The sequence below is a fragment of the Labeo rohita genome, chromosome 23 (assembly GCF_022985175.1).
Source record: "Labeo rohita strain BAU-BD-2019 chromosome 23, IGBB_LRoh.1.0, whole genome shotgun sequence".
Lineage (NCBI taxonomy): Eukaryota > Metazoa > Chordata > Actinopteri > Cypriniformes > Cyprinidae > Labeo > Labeo rohita.
Window position 1 is genome coordinate 2,302,697 of NC_066891.1, and position 20,431 is coordinate 2,323,127.

Genomic DNA, 20,431 nt, shown 5'->3' on the forward strand with positions numbered 1-20,431 from the left:
ATAGATAAACATGGACAGACAGACAGACAGACAGACGAATGGACAGAAGGACAGACAGACAGGAGGGCAGAAAGACATACAGACAGATAGACGGATGGACGGACGGACAGAGAGACAAATGGACAGATGGACGGACAAACAGACGGACAGACAGAGAGAAACAAATAGACTGGCAGATAGATAGGAGAAAAGACAGACAGACAGACAGACGAACGAACGGACGGACGGACGGAGAGATAGACTAACAGACGGATGGACGGACGGACAGACAGACAGACAGACAAAGAGATATGGATAGACAGATAGATAGATAGATAGATAGATAGATAGATAGATAGACCAATGGACAGACCGATGGACGGACCAATGAACGGATGGACAGACAGACAGATATGGATAGATAGACAGACAGACGGATAGACAAACAGACAGATGAACGGACATAAAGACACAGATACAGACAGACAGACAGACAGATAGATAGATAGATGGATAGATAGATAGATAGATAGATAGATAGATAGATAGATAGATAGATAGATAGATACTGGGGGCAGCTTACTAAGGTTTGGAACAGTGCTGTAATATTTACAAGCCACACGTCCAGACTATATAAAGACCCAGGGTGAGCTGTCCTGTCCTGGAGGAGTTTAGCTCCAACCTTGACCAAACGTACCTGCCTGCAATTTTTAAGCAATCTTGAAGACTTTGGTTGGATTTTTCAGGTATTATTGATTAGGGATGGAGCTAACCTCTGCAGGACAGGGCATTCAGGACCAGAGTTGTCAGTTCCTGATCAAGAACCACCACTGGAGCAGCTCTACACACTTCACAAACGCTCACATGCATCAGAAAGCATGCTGCAATGCTCTGCGCTGGCAAATCATTAAAATAAATTGAAAGAGGTTTGGACTGACCCTGATGTCGTCTAATCCTGCGTCCCGTGACACAGCGCTGCCCATGTGTCTTGGCAGGGTCCGATGCTGTAGCTGAGGTGTCAGTAGCTGTAAACTGCTGGCCCTGGTGGGCATCCCCTGCCCCACTGCTAATCCACCCGTCTCACCCCCGTGGGGTCGCCCCCGTTCCCTTCGCACATACATGGAGTGCCTATGCGGCCTCTGCTGGGAGGAAAATGGGCTGGTGTAGCCCACGCCGTATGGGAAATCATGGGGTGCCGAAAGAGACAGTCCCCCTATGGGGTCAAGTGGATCGACAGGGTTTCCGTCACTCTGCTGCTGGCTCTTTTGTCTTGACGAGGAGCGGCGGGTGGATGGCTCAGCTGTACTTCCATCCCGTTCTAGTTTGCTGCGACGTCCCACTGCAGGACTGTGTCCAGAACGCTCCCCATGTTGCAAAGATGGGCTCCCCGGTGCCGGCAAGTTCAGGTTCATATTAAGGTCCAGGCAGCTCCCAGGGAAGTAGCGTGGAGAGCCGGCAGGGTCATCCGGGTGCAGTCGCATGTCGCTGAGGTTGCTAACAGATTTGGCATCGCTAAGCACTCCGTGACTCTTGGACAAACTCAGGTACGAGGACGAACCCTTACCGCCTGAAGACGACGATGCGGTGGACTCTCCATAAGCGTGGCGGCTCAGTTTCTCCCGCTCTCCCGTCAATGTGCTGGTCTTGCCTTCCACAAAAGAATGGCGATTCTGGGAACGAGGCGTGTTGGATTTCAGGTATTTGGCTCCTGGTCCATCCCCCGGTTTGCCGAAGTCAAAATCGCCCACTTTGGATTTGGCCTCTTTAGCGTGCTGCAGGCTGGCCAGGTCTTTACCGCATGACGCAGAGCGGTTGAGCGGCTGAAAGGATTTGGGGTGCATCACCGGGCTAAGGCTGTTAGCAGACGGTACCGACCCATTCAGGAATGCCTCAGTGCTGGATGGGTGGAGGTCATCGTGTCCGTGACGGGGCAGACTAGAGCAGTCACGACTGTTTGAGCGATGGTGACTTGAACTCTTGACCACATGACCCCTAAACACACATTAAAAATTTAAGCATGCAAACCTGGGTGTCTGTAGGCAACACTGTTTGAGGAAAATTGTTTACTCTGTGTGTCTTTCTACCTATCTATCTATCTATCTATCTATATCTATCTGTCAGTCTGTCTGTCCATTCTGTCTGCCTATCCGTCTATCTATCCATCCATTCATCTATCTGTCTGTCTGTCTGTCTGTCCGTCCATCTGTCCATCCCTCAGTCAATATGTCTCTCTATTTATCTATCTGTCTGTCCGTTCATCTATCCATCCATCTGTCTGTCTCATCTATCTATCTGTCTGTCTGCCCATCCATCATCCATCTTTCTATCTATTTATTGTCTATCCGTCCATCCATCTGTCTGTCTATCCATCTATCGGTTTATCTATCCATTCATTCATCTATCTGTCTGTATACCCGTCTATCTATTTATCTGTCTTTATATTTATCTATCCATCCATCCATCCATCTATTTATCTATGCGTCTGTCTGTCCGTTCGTCCATCCGTTCATCCATCCATCCATCCATCCATCCGTTTATCTATTTATCTATCTATCTGTCCATCCATCTTTACATGTATTTATCTATCCATCTGGCTGTCCGTCCATTCATCCATCCATTTATCTCTCAGTCCACCCATCCGTCCATCCATCCGTCTGTCTGTCTGTCTATCTATCTATCTATCTGTCCATCCATCTGTCTATTTATCTATCTGTCCATTCATCCATCTAACTGTTTATCTATTAATTCATCTGTATTTCCATCTATTTATCTAGTTATCCATTCGTCCATCTATCCATCCATCCATCCGTCTATCTATCCATCCATCCATCCATCTGTCCGTCTGTCCACCCATCCATCAATACTTCTATCTATTTGTCAGTCCGTCCATATATCCATCCATCTGTCTGTCTATCTGCTATCTATCTATCCGTTTGTCCATCCATTCATCCACCCATCAATCCATCCGTCCATCCGTCCATCTCTCCCATCAATCTACTTATCTGTCTGTCCGTCCATGTATCCATCCATCTGTCTATCTGCTATCTATCTATCCATTTGTCCATCCATTCATCCATCCGTCCGTCTCTCTCATCAATCTACTTATCTGTCTGTCCACCCATCATCCGTCTATCTATGTATCTATCCGTCTATCCATCTATCTGTCCATCTATCTATCTATCTATCTATCTGCTCATCCATCCATCCATCGGTCTGTCTCTATCTATCTGTCTTTCCGCTCGTCCATCCATCCATCCGTCCATGTAACTGTTCGTCTATTAATTCATCTGTATTTCCATCTATCTATTTATCTATCTGTCCGCGTGTCCATCCATCCATTTATCTATCTATCTGTCCATCCATCTATCTGTCTGTCTGTCCGTCTGTCCGTCTATACATCTATTTATCTGTCTGTCTGTTCGTCCATCCATCCATCCATCCAGCCATCCATCCATCATCCATCTGTCTATCCGTCCATCTATTTATCTAGCTATGCATCTGTCCGTCTATTTATCCATCCGTCTGTCTGTCTGTCACACTGCTTTAGTGCAAAGTACATTTTGTATGGAACACCTGATGACTTACTAAATTTAGTAAAATCTGCAGTAAGGCACATTCTGTGATATTGTGTATCTCATAACGCAAAGCACTCAAATTGACTTTCTATTTAATTTTACTTGACCTTGATTTGCAGAATGACTCTAAATGAAGTAAGACTCATTATTTGCTGCCAAAAGCTAAAAAGTGTACACAAAACAGGATTAAAAATGCAAAATTAACAAATTATTTCTGAGATGTAAATGTAATAAGATCTCATGACCACAATATAGCATACTACTGTCCGAAATACTGCATACTTAACCACATTATTAGCCAGTATGCAATAAGTACCCTAGTTTTCCATTCTAAACACATCCCATCACAGTAACAACTACTCTCCCCAGTCTGATTTCATTACTCCTCCTGACCTGCTGGGGGCGCTGTTGTCCAGGAGCGGTTTTCTCTTAGAGGAGCGGATGGGCGTGGGTGTGAGCGGGCCGGAACGCTCCGTTAGGCGCTGAGTCTGGAAGGCGTGGTGGTTCAGACTCTGTTCAGTCAGATAGCGCTCATTCGGGTTCAACAGCAACAGGTTCTGAAAATATAAATAACGGTGACATGGATAATCCCAGGTGACAATCTTAATCGTCCGTTCTCATGATAACATTTCACAGTGGACAAAAAATGAACAAGAAGAAATTAAGAGGAATTTTTACATGAAAACTAAGCAATTTCCCCTAATTCTTATTACAATATTGTACCGAGAAATATTATTCTCTTTATCTTATTTTATTGAAAATTTGTAATTCTACTTATATTTTTTCACATTATAGTAGTGAGAATAAGATTTGTTTTGGCTGCATTGCATTTCATGATGCAAAAAACAGTCCTAAAGCTTCACTGTTTCTACGTAAAATATATATACTTATATTTCCTGCTTTTGATTTTTGTGGTGAAACATGACTTGAAAATCATTTTGACAGCTTTCATGAAATTCACCCAACAAACATCTATAAATATCCGACTGCCAGAGGAAACAAGCTTCAACGAGCCCATCGCACCAGAACACTGTTAGCATTAATTACCACAATGTCCTTAACCTAATTTGTAGGAGATTTATTTCAGGCATGATTCATGCTTTAATAAAATGACATGACAGAACAAGCGTCCGTGTTGGAGTTTTCCAGAGGAGACTTTCATTACAACAGTGTCAGGATTATTAGCAGCAGGAGAGTTGCCGCTGTAGAAATAAGGAAACCACCGCACTGCAAATATAATTAGCGCACAATTATCGCGGCGATGATACGACACCTTCACCTAATGAAGCGACCGAGCTGCCGTGAGTCACGCTCATTTGCATAAACACGGACCAGCTGTGTTAACCGCTAACAAATGCAGCAACACGTCGACTATTAAACTCGCAGACACTAAAGACACACAAAAAGGTGGAGTATGTACTGTAGGCTACATGGACTGATGCAGTTCTCAGGTAAAGACTAATGAAGTGTGAGCAAATGGAAACGCCAGTGAACGAGTGCATGGGAAGAATAAAGCTCCATCTGCCTGCATTAGTCACAATACACACGCCATAATGACAAACCCACATCACAGGTGAACAAAAGACAAGAGAAAGGAAGGTTAGACTCATACAGATCTGTGTGGGGGACGGATGACAAACACAAAAACACTAATTAGTTTGATTATTTAATATTTCATACAGAAAAACTAATTTGTCTCCCTTTCTTTCTATTCATAGTACTAGTACTCACGCACACACACACTCACAATTATCACATCAATGTGAACCAGATGCACTCACTTATATATCACTCATATATATATTATAGCAAAACCATAGTAAAATTTCTTAAGGGGTTTGTATTTGTGTACACTATTTCTTTAGTCTTTGTTTTGATTTTATAACTGTACTGCCTTAATGGTTTTTTACTATTTAAGAATTTTTTTATTTTTTTTTTAAATGATTCATGAACCTGCACTGAAGTCCCAATCTGAATCAAATGATTCGCGATCTGTCTATCGAAGTTCCAATCTAAAGTAAATGATTCGCAAACCCACTCTGAAGTTCCTATCTAAAGCAAGCGATTTGCAGACCCACACTGAAGTCCAGATTTGAATCAAATGATTCGAAATCCACCCTTCGATGTTCCGATCTACAGCAAATGATTCGCAAACCTGCTCAGAAGGTCCAGTCTATGTCAAATGATTCAGGATCCACCCTCTACAGTTCTGACCTAACAATTCACAAACCCACTCCGAAGTTCCAATCTAAAGCAAACAATTTGTGAACCTACTCTGAAGTCCAAATCTGAATCAAATGATTCGCGCTCCGCCCTTCCTAAGCAAATGATTTGCGGACCCGCTCTGAATTTCTGATCTAAAGCAAACGTTTCATGAACTCACACCGAAGTCTAGATCTGAATCAAATGATTTGCAATCTGCTCTTCAAAGTTCCAATTTAAAGCGAATGATTCGTGAACCCACTCCAAGCTTCCAGTCTAAATCAAATGATTCGCAATCCACGCTCCGATCTAAAGTCAACGATTCGCGAACACACACTGAAGTCCAAATCTGAATCAAATGATTCACCATCCCCCCTTTAATGTTCCGATCAAACGATTCATAAACCCACTTCAAAGTTCCAATCTAAAGCAAACGATTCGTGAACCCACTCCAAAGTTCCAATCTAAAGCAAACGATTCGTGAACCCACTCCAAAGTTCCAATCTAAAGCAAACGATTCGTGAACCCACTCCAAAGTTCCAATCTAAAGCAAACGATTCGTGAACCCACTCTGAATTCCAAATCTGAATCAAATGATTCACCATCCGCCCTCTAATGTCCCGATCAAACGATTCATAAACCCACTCTGAAGTTCCAATCTAAAGCAAACGATTCGTGAACCCACTCTGAATTCCAAATCTGAATCAAATGATTCACGATCCACGATCCGGTCTAAAGCAAATGATCCACAAACCCACAACGAAGTCCAAATCTGAATCAAATGATTCGCGATCCGCCCTTCATAGTTCCGATCTTAAGCAAATGATCTGCAGACCCGCTCTGAAGTTCCAATCTAAAGCAAACGTTTCATGAACTCACACCGAAGTCTAGATCTGAATCAGATGATTCGCGAGCCGCCCTTCAAAGTTCTGATCTAAAGCAAACGGTTTGCAAACCCACTCAGAAGTCCAAATCTGAATCAAATGATTCGTGATCCACACATTGGCTTTTGCCACACAATGGTTTAACTGATCATTACAAGCAATGTCAAAATTAAAAAATGAATGGCTCTTTTCATTTGATATGTTTTTTTTTTCTAGAGAATATCTTGAAATGAATGATCAAAGTCATGAGTTTGAATCAATCTGAGTGGTTCTCAATAGATGACTCAATAGATTTAATTCATCTGTACTATTTGTTTAGCTTGATTGTTTTTGACGTTAACTGAAATAACCGAAAAGGGTGTGTGTGAAAAGATATGTGCTTACTGACAAAATGAAACACTTATTTCATAGATACATTCTCTTTCAATAGTTCAAGCACTTTTCAAGTACCTCTTCAGAAATATTGCTATTTTTTAAAAGTTTTCCAGGCTTTACATTTCAAATACATAAGCACCTTGTACAAACCCTGATATATATATATATATATATATATATATATATATATATATGAAATAGGATATTAATGAAAAATGTTTTTCCAATTCATGATATCCTCAAATGGAAATTGTGTCAGATTTACTCCTGGGGACAATTTTGTCCTGAAACTCGTCAAACACACACATGCATCTCTTACCTTCATGAGGTCAAGCAGGACTGGACTGATGATTCCCAGATATCGTCTTTCCAGAGTCTGTGGATGACTGACCGAGGGAAACTACACGCCAAAAACACACACCGATCAATCAATCACAGTAAAAACAGGTGATGAGACTGATTTCAGACAGACAGACTGACCCGTAGGCCGTGAAAGCGCGGGTTGTTGTAGAAGAGCTTCATCTGTTCGGGTGGCAGGGGTCCCAGGACCTTCTGGATGGTGAAGAGCTGGTCAATCTCGCTTTCACCTGGAAACAAAGGCTGACCGTCGCTCAGCTCACCCAGAATACACCCCACTGACCACATGTCCACCGCCTTCCCGTATGGAGCCCTGACAGAGACACACTAAGCATCAGTCCAGACTCATGAACCAATACGAAAGACAATCAACTCTCATTCAGCAAATCAGTGAAACCTGCAAAGAACATGATATTCTATACTTCTATTAAGTAGAAAACATTAAAGGAGAAGTCCACTTACAAACAAAGATTCACATATGATGTACTCACCCTCTTGTCATCCAAGATGTTCATGTCTTTCTTTCTTCAGTCATAAAGAAATTATGTTTTCTGAGGAAACATTTCAGCATTTTTCTCCATATAATGGACTGATATGGTGCCCCGATTTTGAACTTCAAAAATGCAGTTTAAATGCGGCTTCAAACGATCCCAAATGGGGTTGTAAACGATCTCAGCCGAGAAACAAGGGTCTTATCTAGCGTAATGATTGGTTATTTTCATTTTAAAAATACAATTTAAATACTTTTTAAATTCAAACTCTCGTCTTGCCTTGCTCTCCCTGAACTTGGTTTTTAATTAATCTGTAAAAATAATATCACCTTTTTCAAATCAAGCTATTCTCAGATGCCTGTTGGTGTGGCGTCACACCCACAGAGGCCGCTCCCACAACTGTTGATTGACATGAGCGTCTTACCTGAGATCAGCTGTAACAGTCCGACCTCCATTGTTTTGATGCTGGAGCAGGGATGTAAGTTAGACAAGAATATCTCCGATTGAGCGATTGAGGTGTTGTGTTGCTGGATGTAATAATGAACATAGTGGTCGTCATTTACTCCCGACATCTGAGCTGCTGAAGATGCAGTGGATTACGTTTGTTTGTGAAGGGAATGCGCCTCCCGATCTACATATATCCGTCTATGTTCACGCAAATCATTCATGATCCAGCTTCACTTACAGCAGAAGTGAGTATAAGGGTTTTTTTATGAATCTCTGCAATCACCTTGCCTAATAACGTGCTAATTAGCAAGTTGAGGCAAAACGCGCTAAATGCAGCTAAAGTAAACAATCTCTCAGAGCAGCAGAGAGAAGAGAGGGGCGGGGCAAGCAGAGCTCATTTGCATTTAAAGGAACAGAGCTCATTTTGACAAGGTAAAAAGGGTGTTGTTTTACACAACCATTGAGAATTTTTAACCAAAGTGTATTGTAGACTTTTCATTAAGACCCTAAAGAATCATATCAACTTGTGGAAAATGGGCATCCGATGACCCCTTTAACAAAAAAGGTAAAGAAAAAAAGAACATGAGATGGGAGTTTTTCGACATACCCTAACTGTCATGAACTGGAAAAAAACAGTCCAGGCAGAGCAACACAAGACGAGCGTTTGTCACTAAAAAGTATAGAAACTGTATTTTTATGAATTTAACCGTTTGTTTCGCTAGATAAGACCCTTCTTCCTCGGCTGGGATTGTTTACAACCACATTTGGGATCATTTGAAGCCGCATTTAAACTGCATTTTGAAAGTTCAAAATCGGGGCACCATATCAGTCCATTATATGGAGAAAAATCCTGAAATCTTTTCTTTAAAAAAAAACAATTTCTTTACGACTGAAGAAAGAAAGACATGAACATCTTGGATGACAAGGGGGTGAGTACATTATATGTGAATCTTTGTTTTGGAAGTGGACTTCTACTTTAAGTGATATAGACACACACTCACCCCAGCAACAGCTCCGGTGATCGGTACCATCTGGTCGCCACATACTCAGTGTAGTTCGCATCGGTGCTTTCAGACAGATCCCGTGCAAAACCTACCAGAGAAACAAACTGGATTAGCATATCACACCTCACATTTACAGGGTCAAAGTCAGTTGATGTTAAAGTAATAACTGAGACATAAATGAGATCTTATTGGTGAATTTTCTGTCGTATGTGATTATTTTAGAAGGACAGAAGATGTGCCTGTGTGTGTTTGCTTGCTTGCATTTCCCAACAAAACAATGACGGTGTTTTCAGCAGAACGGAGAACAGACAGACAGACTGAGTGCCTCACAGCGAGTCTGGAGTGAGAGACAGACAGACGACCTGCTGTCGCCACACAGAATCAAACACACACACACACACAAGATGCACAAGTCTAACAGACAACAGTAAGAGCACTGGCGATTACTCCGCCCACATCATTTGCATAGAATGTGGTTGTGGCCACCACATAAGGTCTTGTGATGCGCATTGGGCAAACTCAGTGATTGGTGCTTTAGGGTCTGTGGTCACATGACTACAGAAACTTACCAAAGTCACACAGTTTGAGCACATCCTCAGAGCTGATGAGCAGATTCTCTGGCTTGATATCTAGAAAGAGACAGATCTATCCATCATGCATGTGTAACATGTTGCTGTGGACAATGATTAATAATAAACAGTATAATTAAAATATATTTAATTAAAACAAAAAATTAAATATATATGTATATATAATTTATTATTGTTATAAAAGAAACAATAAAAAAATTAAATAATAATTTAATAAAAAATATTTTAATTTAGTTGTACTAAATTATATATTTTTTAAAAATAAAATACAATTTTTGTCACAAAACAATAATATAATTAAAAATAGATTTTAATAAAAAAAAATTATATTTTAATAAGGTGGTCTTGCAACTAGGTGGATGATGACAAAATAGTATTTTTTATGATTAAATAGTATATTTAAAATATATTTTAATAAAATTAAAAAAAAACAAAAATAAATTAACAAAATAATTAAAATATATTTTATATATATATATATTATATATATTTATATATTATATATATATATATTATGAATACATTTTTAATTATTGTATTACAGTTGGCCTCACATTTTGGTGAATGATGATTAAAATACTTAAAATATTTTTAAATAAAATTTAACAAATTATGTTTTAATAAAATAAAATAAAATTAATTTAATTATTTTTATTACTGGTGATAGGAAGATTATTAAAATCAAATAAAAAATTAAATTAGGGCTTAAAATCTAAAATTAATATAATTAATTACATGATGTGCCAATTAATTAATCCAATTAATCACAAAATAAATTTGACTGTGAAAATACCCACAAAAGATTATTTAAAGCTATTTTTGTGTTAAATGAGAAAGTATCAATTAGACATTACAAATTATAGCTTTAGAAAAAAATATTTTATTTGATTCAACATAAAATGTAGGCAACAGCCTAATGTAAACTATGGAACATAAAATAATAAAATTTTTGATATTTATTTTAATAAAATAAAAGAAACATAAAATAAATCATATTTTATTTACAGAATTACTTTTATAATTATTTATAATTAATTTGATTAATTATTTAATTTTTTGATTGTATTAAAATATATTATTGCAGGTGATCTTGCACCTCTGTGGGCAATGATTTTATTTTATTTCTTTAATTTTTAATTTAATTTAATTAATTTTTTTATTGAGTATAATTTCTTTTATTGCAGGTTGTCTCGTACTAGGGTGGCCATACGTGCCATTTTTACAGGACACGTCCTGGCCAGGATCTCTATATTTGGCTATATTTCCTGTTTTCATACTCTGAATGTACTGACTGAAAAGTAGTTTGACCAATAGCGTGCAGGCACTGTATATAATTGACCAATCGTGGCGAGTGAGAAGGAGGGATCTACAGAGAACGGTCAAAGCGATGCACATACGAATATATTTTAGATGTGTTTGCTCGTTCATTTATTTGACTTTAATAGACTTATTGTTCTGCCCAGCGCAAACAGCCAAATCCCTGATATTTTAGGCAGCATAGAAATCCTGGCTATAAAAATGGCACATATGGTCACGTATCTCATACCTCTGTGGACGATGTTGTTTTTATGGCACCAGTGAATGGCTTTGATCAGCTGGTAGATGTAGATCCGGACCTTCTCCGGTGGAGCTCCGTTCGGCATGTCCTCCAGCAGCTCCAGCATGTTCTACAACACAAACACAATCATCTTAAACCACATCAGGAGAACACAGACCAAAGATCTCAGTGCTCTCCGTCTCCATCTCACCTTCTCCACATACTCAAACACCAGGTAAAGTTTCCCTCGCTGCCAAAACGCCTCCTTCAGCTCCACGATGTTCTCCTGCTTCAGAGTGCGGAGCATCTTCAGCTCCCGCATGGTGGTTTCCTTCACCTCCTCATTTTCTGAACCAAGAAACACAATAAGAGTAAACATGCATTGCTTGATTTATTTATTTAAACAGAAATATAACCAAAAAAGTTAATTTGTCACTTTCAATTTAAAAAAAGAATAAAATTGGTTACTTTTTCAGTTGTAACAATTCAAAAGTGACAAGTTATTTTTGTATTATTTATATATTATAGTTTTTATTAATAGTTTTGAGTTGACTTTTATTTTATATTGTCAGATTTGATTTAGTTTACTTAATTTTTATATTATTTTTAATTGTCATATTTATTTACTTTTAAATAAAAAAATATCTATTTTATGTATTCAATTGTAATATTGTTTTATTTTCTATTTATTTACAGTTAGTCATTTTATTGCTTCAACTTATTTCAAGTATTCCTAATGTAGTTTTTCATCTAATATTTATATTATAAATTATTTTATTTTATTTTTACTTTAGGTAATGTTGTATTATTTTTATATTAGTTATAGTTTTATTAATATTTTTGAGTTGGCTTTTATTTTATATTGTCAGATTTAATTTTATTCACTTAATTTTTTACTATTATTTTTAACTGTCAGATTTATTCACTTTTAAATAAAAATATTTTATATATATTTTATGTATTTAGATGTAATATTGTTTTTATTTTCAATTTATTTACAGTTAGTCATTATATTGCTTCAACTTAAACTTATTTCAAGTATTCCTAATGTAGTTTTTCATCTAATATTTATATTAGAAATTGTTTTATTTTATTTCTTTTTTACTTTAGTTAATTTATTTATATTTATTTATATAATTTATATATTAGTTATAGTTTTTATTAATATTTTTGAGTTGGCTTTTATTTTATATTGTCAAATTTAATTTTATTTACTTAATTTTCATATTATTTACTTATTTTTTAATTAATTGTCATAATTCAAAAAGTAATACGAGTTATAATTATAAGTTTTAGTTTTCATTTATTTACCCTTACAACTTAAACATCTTTTAGTTATTTCTTATGTAGTTTTTCATGAAATATTCATATTATTCTTTGTTTTAATTTAATTCCAGTTAACAAAAAATATTTAAAAAATGTTTTATACAATTTGATGTTACATTGTTTTTTTATTTAATATTTTTACAGTAATGACATGGAAGGTTTATAGAACAAATGCTCTTCTATAAAGTAATTTGAACAAAAAATTAAAATTCTTCAGCATATTAATTTTTAATCATAATCTATTATTTTATATTATTATTATTCTGATATACAACAGATGCTATTCTATAAATTTGTCATTTTAAAAATGCATATTTTATGCATATTCAAATCTAATCACAATTTGATATTAAACTATTATTTATCTATCTAAATTTCATCTTCAAATTGATGCATGTTTAGATTGTCATTTATGTGCTTACAGTATCACTGCAGCCTTATTAATATTCATGAGCTGCCTCATGATGTCACAGACAGTCGGTCAGCGGCCTCGAAACTAATTCTGGATGTTGGTTTTGTTGTCTGTTCTGCGATGAGTAAATCAGGTCAGATGAAGGACTCGAAGCAGCTCGTGTTCAGCGCATGTTCTCAATGCAGATCCTGAATAAAAGAGGCTTTTCAACAGAGCAGCACACTCACCTTCACTGTCCTTAAACTTCTTAATGGCCACGATTTCATTAGTCTCCTGAAACAGAGAAAGAGACGCTCATCACAACATGAACAAAACTCAACATGAAGATGAACAACCATTCAGTAGGATTTTTTTTTAGAAGGAAATTACTACTTTTATTCATCAAGGACACATTCAGTTGACCAAAAGTGACAGTAAAGGCTGTTATGAGAGATTTCTATTTCAAATAAATGCTGTTCTTTTGAACTTTCTATTCATCTGTGAATCCTGAAAAGGAAAATGTATCACAGTTTCCACTCAAACATTGTGCAGCACAACTGTTTTCAACACTGACAATAATCAGAAATGTTTCTTGAGCAGCAAATCAACATATTCGAATGACTTCTGAAGATCATGTGACACTGAAAATTCAGATGCGCATCACAGAAAAAAAATAGATAAAAAGTTTGTCAAGATAAACTTTAAGTTGGCTTGAGAAAGCAGGACCAGAAAGTTTTAAAAAGTTAGAAAAGTTTAAGAAGTTTAAGAAGTTTTAAGTTTGGATGGTTTTCAGTCTGAAATAGTTTGAAGTTTCAAGTAGTTTTAAATGGTTGAAGATAGAATGCAGTCTGTCAGATAGATAGATAGATAATTAACATGTTAGTATGATTTTAACATTAGCAACATTAACATTGGCAACTTACTAGCATGTTGCTAGCACATTTTTAACATGATTAACCAGTTGTTAGCATGTTGCTAGTCTGTTTATAGCATGATTAGCATGTTACTAGCATGTTGCTAGCATGTTTCTAACATGATAAACAGGTTGTTAGCATGTTTCTAGCATAATTAGCAAGTTGTTAACATGTTGCTAGCATGTTTCTAGCAAGATAAACAAGTTACTAGCATGTTTCTAACAAGATAAGCAGGTTGTTAACATGTTTTTAACATGATTAGCAAGTTGTTATCATGTTTCTAGCATGATTAGCCAGTTGCTAGTCTGTTTATAGCATGATTAGCAGTTTGCTAGCATGTTTCTAGCATGTTTAACAAGTTGTTAACATGTTTTTAGCATGATTAGCAAGTTGCTAGCATGTTTCTAGCATGATAAGCAGGTTGTTAACATGTTTTTAACATGATTAGCAAGTTGTTATCATGTTTCTAGCATGATTAGCCAGTTGCTAGTCTGTTTATAGCATGATTAGCAGTTTGCTAGCATGTTTCTAGCATGTTTAGCAGTTTGCTAGCATGTTTCTAGCATGTTTAACAAGTTGTTAACATGTTTTTAGCATGATTAGCAAGTTGCTAGCATGTTTCTAGCATGATAAGCAAGTTGTTAAAATGTTTTTAACATGATTAGCAAGTTGTTATCATGTTTCTAGCATGATTAGCAGTTTGCTAACATGTTTCTAGCATGTGTAGCAGTTTGCTAGTATGTTTCTAGCATGTTTAACAAGTTGTTAACATGTTTCTAGCATGTTTCAAGCATGATTTGCATGTTGCTAGTCTGTTCCTAGCATGATTAGCATGTTGCTAGCATGTTTATAACATGATTACCATGTCACTAGCATGATTAGCCAGTTACTACCATGCTGCTAGCATGATTATCATTTTGTTACCATGTTTCAAACATGATTAGCAAGTTACTAGCATGTTGCTAGTCTGTTTCTAGTATGATTAACATGTTGTTAACATGTTACTAGCATGATTAGCCACTTACTAGCATGTTTATAACATGATTAACATGTTGTTAGCACGATTAACAAGTTACTAACATGTTGTTAGCATGTTTCTAGCATGATTAGCAAGCTACTAGCATGACTCTAGTTGTTAGGTTTGGCTAGTGATAAATGACAGTTGGAGTTTGAATAGTGTTGCTCATTTGAACATTCCGTCAGTGTAAGTCTATGGGATTTTTCCGTTTTAATCGTCATTTGTAGTAAAACCGTAACGATGAGTTAGAAAAGATACAGCACACTCAGTCACATCAGTCTGAAGATCTGGGCTGAGTTTGGAGTTTGTAGAGTTAAAGCACGGCTTTCTCAAGCCAACTTAATTATATTTTGACAGATATTTACATCAAAAACAGCTATTTTAAATATATTTTACAGCATTTTTCTGTTTTATTTTATTAAATAAACGCAGACTTGGTGATCAGAAGAGACTTACTAGAACTTTTTTTTTTTTGGTTTAATTGCTAGAGGAGTTTTGCAGGTACTGTAAAAACTTCATGACAGATGTTTTTATTATTATCTGGTGAATTGTTCACGTCACCAGCGTCACTGACAGTCATTGTTCCTATGGTTCAATTAAAGCCGCATTCCTAATAAACGTTGAGCAGATGGTTTGCAAACATATGGAGATTAACTCAATACTCAGCAAAGCCCGTTTTCACTCGCATTATTCTTGGCGAGTGTTTTGGACCCTGTGACCGTGTGTGTGTGTGTTTGAGGGGAACTAAAGGACTCACACACACTCTCCCTGGCCTATTTTACACTCTCAGTGTCTCTGTATCCTCCCAGCATCCTTCAGTGCTCCAGATTCACGCTTTACAGAGAAACAGACCATTACAGATACAGCTGACGCCACTGAGAGCATGAGAAACACGCTTATTTGTGTTCATACATGTGTGTTTGCTCCCTCGGGCTTTGTGCTTGTTTATGTTGAACACAAATGATCACAGGTGCTGCAAACGCTGACAACAGCATGTTTATTAACTTCACACGCTCACGCAACGACCTCAAACACACAAACACACACGCACGCACAGTTAAGACATGGAAAATGTTCAGAATAGCATATGAATACTGTATTTCTGCAGTATATAGTATGCATACAGGGAATAATATGCAAATACACTGCTATATTTGCTAAAATGTGTCGTACACAATCAGGTGACATTGCACTGTATTCCACAATGCAATGCGCTCCTTTTGACCTTCGTCCAGAGTAGCAAATGAAGCAGAAACTATTCGTTAAAGTTTTAGTCATTTTGTTATGTTTTGCTGTTATTTTCTTAATTGTTTATTCATTTTTATAAATACATTTATAAATATGTTTAGCAGGGTTTGTACAAGGTGCTTAAAGTGCTTGAAGTATTTGAATTCAAAGAGGAACCGATGAACCGAATCAACTGAGTCATTTATGCTGGAACAGCTCCGATTGATTCAAACTTGTGACTTTGATCATTAATTTCAAGTGATTCACTATCAAACATCAGATCAAATAAAAAGAAACATTCATTTTCAAATTTAGACATCACTTGTAATGATTTTACATGAAATGGGTGAAATGGAGCTTTTTGAAACTCTGAATCAGTAACCCTTGTGTCGCAAAAAGATTCACTGTTTCGAAGCGAATCATTTTATCCCCATTGGGACTTCAAATCACGAATCATTTGATTTAGATCAGGACTTCGGAGAGGGTTCATGAATCATTTAACTTTGCGTATTGCGAATTATTTGATTCAGATCAGGACTTCAAATCGCAAATCGTTTAATTTAGGTCAGAACTTCACATATTGTGAATCATTTGATCCCAACTGTGACTTTAAATCGCGAATCTTTTGATTTAGACTTTTGATTTAGATCAGAACTTTGTGCATTGTGAATCATTTGATCCTGATCAGGACTTTAAATCACAAATCTTTTGATTTAGATCGGGACTTCGCATATTTGTGAATCATTTGATTCAAATCAGGACTTCAAATCGTGAATTTAATTTGATTTAGATCAGGACTTCGAAGAGCGTTCGCGAATCATTTGACACTGCGTATCGCGAATCATTCAATTTCGATCTGGACTTCGGTCGCGTATTGCAAATCATTCGAGTTTGATTCGCACTTTGGAGAGGGTTCACGAATCATTTGACTTTGTGTATTGCGAATGATTTGATTTAGATCAGGACTTCAAATCGTGAATTTGATTTAGATCGGGATTTCAAAGAGGGTTCGCAAATCATTTGAATCATTTGAGTTAGATCGGGACTTCATATCACAAATCATTTGATATAGATCAGGACTTTAAATTGCGAATTTGATTTAATTTTGATCGGGACTTCAAATCGTGTGTAGCGAATAATTTGAGTTAGATTGGGACTTCAGTCGCGTATTGCAAATCAAATCACATATAGTGAATCATTTGAGTTAGGTCAGGATTTCGGTTGCGTATTGCGAATCATTTGATTTAGATAGGAACTTCATGTATTGTGAATCATTTGATCCCGATCGGGACTTCAAATCACTAATAATTTGAGTTAGATTGGGACTTTAGTTGCGCATTGCAAATCATTTGAATTAGATCAGAACTTTGCGTATTGCGAATCATTTGATTCAGATTGGGTTTTCAAATCAAATATAGTGAATCATTTGATTCAGATCGGGTTTTCAAATCACATATAGTGAATCATTTGAGTTAGATCGGGATTTCGGAGCGGGTTCACAAATCATTTGATTTAAATCGGAATGTCGCATATCATTTGATTTAGTTTGCCAGTACAGTTATACAAACAAGACAAAGGAATATATTTTTATTTATCTATTTATCTTTTTTTTAGAATTTGAAAGACACTATATGATTAGTGAGATCTTTGTTTAAAGTAACTGTAATTCAAAAAGTAGTGCTTGAAAAGCCCTTAAAAGTCCTGTGATCTCATTTTACAGTATCTGTACAAATCCTGGTTTTAATTCAGTTTTGGTTTGAGTTATTTTAGTAACTATTAAGTTAAACCAATATAAAATGAGAAATGCTGCCTTGACAACCAGCTGAAATTAAATAAATTTTTTTTTAAATCATTTTAATATTACAAGTTTTCAAGGTTTTTTTTTATATATTTTATTTCAGGTATCGACTTTTTATATGTTTATAGTTTTGATTATCTATATATTCACTGATATACAGTATATCCTTTTTAAAAGTTTGGGGATTTTTAAAATGTTTCTGAAAGAAGTCTCTTCCGCTCACCAAGGCTGCATTTATTTGATCAAAAATACAGTAAAAACTGTAAAATTGTGAAAAATTATTACCATTTAAAACAGCTGTTTTCTATGTGAATATATTGTAAAATGTCATTTATTTCTGTGATCAAAGCTGTATTTTCCGCATCATTAGTCTTCAGTGTCACACGATTCTTCAGGAATCATTCCAATATGCTGATTTGCTGCTCAAGAAACATTTCTGACACTTCATATTTCACGATTCTTTGATGAATAGAAAGTTCAAAAGAACAGCATTTATTTGAAATGGAAATCTTTTGTAACATTATAAAGGTCGTTAATGTCACTTTTGATCAATGTAATGCCTCCTTGCTGAATAACAGCATCAACTTCTTTCAAAAAAAGAGAAAAATCTTTTGACCGGTAGAGTATATTTTTGTGACTCATTAGGTTCAAAAGCTGCTGTGGATCACAGACTGTATGTGACGTGGGTCAAAGGTCACAGTTGTTTACACCTGCTCAGATATGAGTAATTGACAGCTTCTCAGTGACCCCTCACCCCTGCCTCACCTCTGTCACAGTGTTTGGGGTCATATTTAAGATTTGAGCTGTCAAACTTCAAAAAATAACCAGAAGAAGAAGCATAAAAGCATCATAAACACTTGAGGCTCCTTCATATGTGGATTTGACTGGATTATTAATGACTAACGGGCTGAATTCAGCCCAGCGTGAGTCTGTGAAGAGACTCGCACGTAACAGGAAGTTGAAACGAGGACAGAAGAATGGAAGAAACACAGGAAACACACACGCAAAACACGGCAAAAACAAAACACTCACCAAAATGAGAAGCGGACGGGGATATTTGTGTGTAATGAAATCCATTTGTGGCTCCGCTGCACACGTACACACATACTACATTTACATACATTTACATGAAAGATGCTCCCAATATAAGTTCACAAATCCAAATTGAGTCATATTCGTGGAGCTGCTCTAGAGCAACGGGTGGCTGGAAATAGTAATAAAATAAAATGGACCATCATGCAATTGCTCTTCAGTGCAGAGCGGAGCAGCAAAATGACAAAATGCTGGGAAAAACTAAACTATTTATACTAAATGTTTAGATTTTAAATCAATATCTGTAAAAAGTTTGCATACTTCAGTGAAATCAGAATGCACTTGTTCATTCACACGCTTAATGCAAAATATACGCAAAATATCAAGCTTATTTGCCAGTTCTGAACACGTGATCTGGAACTAAATAAATAAATAAATGTTGCTTTGTTAAAGGAACAGCTATTTTTAGTCTTAATAGGCTTCATTTATAAAACAAATTGTTCATAACTGAGATTAAACAAAGCATTGAGATGCAGTGATTTTAATCAGTGTTATTTTATCAGTGACACGCTAGTATAGTTTTTGTTAATATTTTGAATTGGATTGATCAGATTAGATTAGATTTCATTTTAATTGTACTTAAAGTTTTAGCTATTTTGTTGTATTTTAGTCATTTTTATCTTTTATTACAAAATTCACCATTTGTCTAAACCACTACCTTAAACAAAGGCACTATAAATAACATAAAATAAAATAAAATAAAATAAAATAAAATAAAATAAAATAAAATAAAATAAAATAAAATAAAATAAAATTCTGTTGCTAATAAAATAAACTTCCTACAAATGAAAGACACTTATTATGAAATAAAATAAAAGCTGCAAAATAAATAAATAAAATAAAATCTTTAGAATAAATTCTGCTGTTCATAAAATAAAATAAAATAAAATAAAATTCTGCTGCCAATAAAATTAACTTTCTATGACTACAAAATAAATAAGTAAATAAATAAATAAATTCTGCTGTTCATAAAACACAAATAAGGCAAATGCTGGCAAAAAAAATGCTGGCTGCAAAATAAATAAAATAAAATCTTCATTATAAATTCTGCTGTTCAAAAAATAAAATAATAAAATAAAATATAAAATAAAATAAAATAAAATAAAATTCTGTTGCTAATAAAATTAACATTCTATAAAATAAAAACTACAAAATAAATAAGTAAATAAATTAATTAATTCTGCTGTTCGTAAAATACAAATAAGGCAAATGCTGGCAAAAAAT

The 20,431-nt window shown here is 35.8% G+C and overlaps 1 protein-coding gene across 3 annotated transcripts in view; it reads right to left on the reverse strand.

Moving 5' to 3' along the window:
* Window positions 1-20,431, reverse strand: part of LOC127154766 (cyclin-dependent kinase-like 5) — a 77,862-nt gene that overhangs the window by 11,962 nt on the left and 45,469 nt on the right. For all 3 annotated transcript variants that reach the window (XM_051096558.1, XM_051096559.1, XM_051096557.1), the window contains exons 4-12: window positions 13,407-13,452; window positions 11,653-11,789; window positions 11,451-11,571; window positions 9,884-9,943; window positions 9,312-9,402; window positions 7,496-7,685; window positions 7,335-7,415; window positions 3,948-4,111; window positions 918-1,971 (exon numbers count right to left, since the gene is read on the reverse strand). In XM_051096558.1, coding sequence (XP_050952515.1) covers window positions 918-1,971; window positions 3,948-4,111; window positions 7,335-7,415; window positions 7,496-7,685; window positions 9,312-9,402; window positions 9,884-9,943; window positions 11,451-11,571; window positions 11,653-11,789; window positions 13,407-13,452 — 1,944 coding nt within the window. The remainder of the gene's footprint in view (window positions 1-917; window positions 1,972-3,947; window positions 4,112-7,334; window positions 7,416-7,495; window positions 7,686-9,311; window positions 9,403-9,883; window positions 9,944-11,450; window positions 11,572-11,652; window positions 11,790-13,406; window positions 13,453-20,431) is intronic.